General features: G+C 35.8%; 1 protein-coding gene and 1 long non-coding RNA gene across 2 annotated transcripts; one reads left to right on the forward strand and one right to left on the reverse strand.

The window, feature by feature from the left end:
* Positions 2042–3002, forward strand: LOC107612168 (ethylene-responsive transcription factor ERF026). The gene has a single exon (XM_016313985.2). It carries the CDS (start codon positions 2251–2253, stop codon positions 2686–2688), a length of 438 nt encoding a protein of 145 aa, XP_016169471.1. The 5' UTR covers positions 2042–2250; the 3' UTR covers positions 2689–3002.
* On the reverse strand, positions 3612–4388 carry LOC110265412. The gene is made up of 2 exons (XR_002351565.1): positions 3915–4388; positions 3612–3752 (listed from the first exon to the last, which is right to left on the reverse strand). It is a non-coding gene; the product is annotated as an uncharacterized LOC110265412 (long non-coding RNA).

The raw sequence follows: 4798 nt of genomic DNA on the forward strand, positions 1-4798 counted from the left end.
TCATATCATCATATCTTATAAAAATAAAAAATACATATCATATCGTATCCTATATTAATATCCGTACATCATAGCTAATAAAAAAAATACAATAAATATGAAAATAGAAACTACTGTTACGGTTAGTGAACACAACTAAATTTTATTTCATTAATACATCTGGTAATTCTTCAAATTTTATTCATGTAATTTAAAATATAAAAACATTATTTACACATTAAAAATTGATCACTAAATTAATTATTATATATTTATATATTTATTTTTATGTTATTTTATTTTATGTCTACTAATACTGTATGAATTATAACTTAAATTTTTATGTGTTCGTCATCATAACGTTATCACAGCATTAATACTATCTAGAATAACAACTAACCAACGGATGAAATCTATGCAAGAAGTGTTTTATATCTAAACGAATTATAAATACATCTGGTTTTATTTATATTTTAATATATTTTATATTGATAGATAACTTTCACAATTAATTTTAATTTATACGTAACAAGATAGTTGATTATTAATTATATCATCAACTTCTATGTATGTTGTATATGCTCATATACAGAAAGAAAATGAAAGCATACAGGATAGATAATATGTTAAAAAAAATCACAAAATATATTGTTACTCTCTCTTGATTATCTCTTTATATTTTAAATGTGTAGGAGAGTAATAATCACCATTTTTATTACCAAATTCTACAAATAGTAGGTGAGAATTCAAATACATAACGAAAGTGTACATAAAATACAGAGAATACTTACTATAAAGAAAGGAAAAAAAGGGATCCATGTTAATTTTTTCTTAAACTCTATTTCTATACTGTTAAAATATAATGTATATTGTTAGAAATAAAGACTAAATTGAAAAAAGAATTGATGTATTATTGAATGTATTCAAGTTGTCTGAAATAATATAATATAAAAAAATATTTATAGGTATTAAGAGAATCGTAATAATAAATACATAATATCTTATAATAAATATTCAAATATGCTAAATAATACTAATTGATCTTAATTATATTCTAACATCCCCCTTCAAACCTTCAAACTCAAGTAACAACTTAAGTTTGAACTTATTTAAAACAATGAAATAAAGATAAAAAAAATTGCATAAACTAATAGAACGGATGCAGACGGAACTGTTGAAAAGAAGCGCAGATGGAACTGTCGCTTGTCTAAAGGAAGTACAGACGATACTGTCGCTATCTAAAAGAAGCATGGAACTGCTAAAAGAGAGCGAAAACTATATGATTTCTCCATGAGAATAGATAACAGCGGACAACACCATCATTCGACTCGAAAAGACACAAGACGGAGAGAATAATAAGCTAGTCGGTGAGGTGAAAAAACATCAAAGAAGTGACAAGAGACAAGAAAAATGGAATAGAGAAAAAGTGTGAAAAATAAGCTGATTTCACAAATATAGAAAGGATTTAATTTGTGTATTATTGAGTGTATTCAAGTTATTAAAAATAATACAATATAAATGATATTTATAGATGTTAAGAGAATCGTAATAATAGATATGTAATATCCTATAATAAATATTTAAATATGCTAAATAATACTAATTGATCTTAATTATATTCTAATATATATGAGATAAAGTATCCACTTAGGTCTTAGATAGTATTGTCTTTTTATGTCTTACAATAACGCGGATGAATATACTTAACTTCGAGTTAAGCCTCAAAATGGTCTCTAAACTTGCACTCGAGTCTCAAAGTAATTACTGAAGTTAATAATTACTCAAATTCGTCCCCAAACTTGTACTCCTGGACTCATACTAGTCCCTAAAACGTTTTTCGTTCATCGGAACACTAAAAATGACATCATTTTATATTTATTTAAAAAAAAATACACTAAAAATTATATTTATGTCTAATTAAAAATTAATATAATTAATTCGTTATTTTTAAAGACGAATTTAGTTAAAAAAAAGTTTAAAAACATTCAAAAAATATTCCATCTTTCAGCAACTAGTTTCACTATTAATTCTGAAAGTATTTATTATGATTCTTAGATTTTTGTCGTGTTGGATGAGCACCCTCATGTCCTGGCCCCCTTCCCCTCGTTTGTTTCTCTTTTCTCCTCTTTTTTCCCCATAAAAAGGCCTTCCCCATTACTGAGCAGTCAGCAGGGAGTACCCTATCTGCCATTATACAAACCTTGCTTGCTACATACATCATGAGCTATAGGAACCCTCCCACTAATACATGCTCTCTCCGGCAGCGGCACCATGCGCTATAGGGGCACGCGTCTGAGGAGTGGCAAGTGGGTGTCGGAGATAAGGTTGCCACGTACCACGAAGCGCATTTGGCTAGGGACATACCCCACACCTGAGATGGCTGCTGCTGCTTACGATACTGCCACTCTTGCATTGAGGGGCCCCGAAGCCCATCTCATACTCTCTTATCCTATTCCTGCTTCCTTCTCCGATTCTGATTCTGATATTCGCGATGCTGCTGCCGTCGCCGCCTCCATCGTCGCAGCTCCTCCTGCTCAGCAAGTAGGGGATTATTTTGATGAGGATGAGGTGTTGAATATGCCGAGTGTAATCGAAGACATGGACAGGGGACTACTGATTAGCCCACCCAGGATCCCTTCTTTCTCCGACGATGACTACTTCCCCCTCGACCACACCCACTTTTATTCAGATATCTATACCCTTTGGTAATTATTCCACTTTCATGGTGCACTTTTTCAGGTGAAATATGTTGGGAGTGACTGCTACTTTCTATCCAAAGAAGCTAATCATTTTAAGATTTGGGCCTAAAGAGATTATCAGGCTTGCTTTGCTTTCTATATATCACGGATGCGGACCTTTTAATTTTGTTCTCCCTTTTCTCATCCCTAAGCTTCTGATCTGTTTAATATGTATAGTATTATGTCATTGGGTGAATGAAACTACCTCTTCTGCGTGCTATCTATTAGTCCATCATCAATTTCTGTAATATTTATAGACAGCTTTATTTGGTATTTCTTGTGTTATATCTTTTATCTACCAGTTTTTGCATGCTTACAATGTTAAGTATTCTACTTATTCAAGGCTCCTCATAAATTCACCTGTTGCAACCTAGGCATCCGCACACCTACACATAGAAATAGAAAAATATAGGGATAAGTACTTCTTTCGTCCCCAATGTCTACCAAGAATGACAGAAAGACAAGGATGACATTCCTATAGGCCTCTGATATTGCCACAATTTGTACAAATAGGCGCGCTTCTATTTATACAATTGTGATCCTACCATAGGACACTTGCTCCATATTACACAGATTAAACCTAAGCTCTGATACCACTTTGTCACGACCCAAAATGAGTCATGACCGGCGACTAACAAATACTTCAATGCTTCAAAAGTATATATTCGAGTAAAATCAAATGTTCTAAAATAATATAAAACTTCATCAAATATATATATAGTCTCATGTAAAATTTCTAAGATATGAACTTCATAAAAATATTTTTTTCAATTATAATAAATTAGTTATTTTAATCAAATCAAAGTTCTTCAACAATAGTTTTATAAATGTAATTAGAAACTCAGAATAGCATAAACCAACAAAATTAACGGTTATAAATGTAAAGCCTACTCACAAATTGGTCCCAAGGGACCGAAGAAACCAAACCAGAGTGCCAAGGAAGGTTGAAGTAGAACGGAATGAAAGAGCACGAAATTTGGACCGAGGTAGTAGCAACAACTTCGATTTCTCACTGCAGCAACCTCAACAACAGCCCTAGTATCAATAACATAGAGCAACCCCAATAACAATGGTAGCGAATCTAATAGCCTACGGTGGTTTAAAACTAAGCAAAGATAAAAGGGACAGCAAACATGATAAGATAGAGTCAATAATAGAGCTTTATGGCAAGACAAGGTAGAACAAGTTTAGTCTTACCAAAGGAAATAAGAGGATGGAGCATCAGCAGCTCCGGTGACCCCCCACCGGCAAGGACAGAACAGGCAGAAGCAAAGCTGAGCTAGGGTAAACTTGCAGAGGTTCCAACAGCGGCTTCCGGTGACGTCAGCGCGATCCCCGGTGACCAGAGGCACGGTGGCGCAGCTTGCGACAACGGCGGAGGCGTACCAGCTCCCCCTCCTCGCGAGACTCTCCTCTCTCTAGCCATTGTGTTTCTCTCTCTCTGAGAGCTCCTCTCTCTCTCTTCGAAGCCCCATACCTGCAGCCGCGACAGCAACAACGAAGCTCCCCTTCCAGCGGTAGGGACGGTCTCCAGGGACAGCACCTCCTCTCTCGTGCATCTTCCTTTCTCCTTCCCCCATTCCCTGTTTCGAACTCCTTCTCCCTCTCCCTACCTGATCCGCAGCAACGACGGCGACGTCCAGCCTCACCGGTGTCACCCCCTTCTCTCCCTCTTCTTCCTTTCTTCTCCCTCTCTGTTTTCTCTCGCTATTTTTCTTTCTTTCATTCTCAGCAGGGTATGTGTGTGTGTTAGGAGAGGGTTAGGGTTTAGAAAAGGGGTAAATGGTAGTTTAGGTATTTTGATAAAATTAAAGGGTATATATAAAATGTTTCAAAATATCTTGAGATGTTACAATTCTCCTCTTCACCTTCCTCACCCCACCACCTCCACTGCCACCAACATTACCACCACAACCACCATCAACACCAACACCACCACCACCAACACCAATCAACACCAACACCAAGAACACCAAACAACAACAACACCATATCACCACAACCACCATCAACACTAACACCACCACCACCACCACCACCATCAAGCCCCTCACCGTAACCCTCCACCCCTCACCCCACTC

This window comes from Arachis ipaensis, chromosome B08, assembly GCF_000816755.2.
Source record: "Arachis ipaensis cultivar K30076 chromosome B08, Araip1.1, whole genome shotgun sequence".
Classification (NCBI taxonomy): domain Eukaryota; kingdom Viridiplantae; phylum Streptophyta; class Magnoliopsida; order Fabales; family Fabaceae; genus Arachis; species Arachis ipaensis.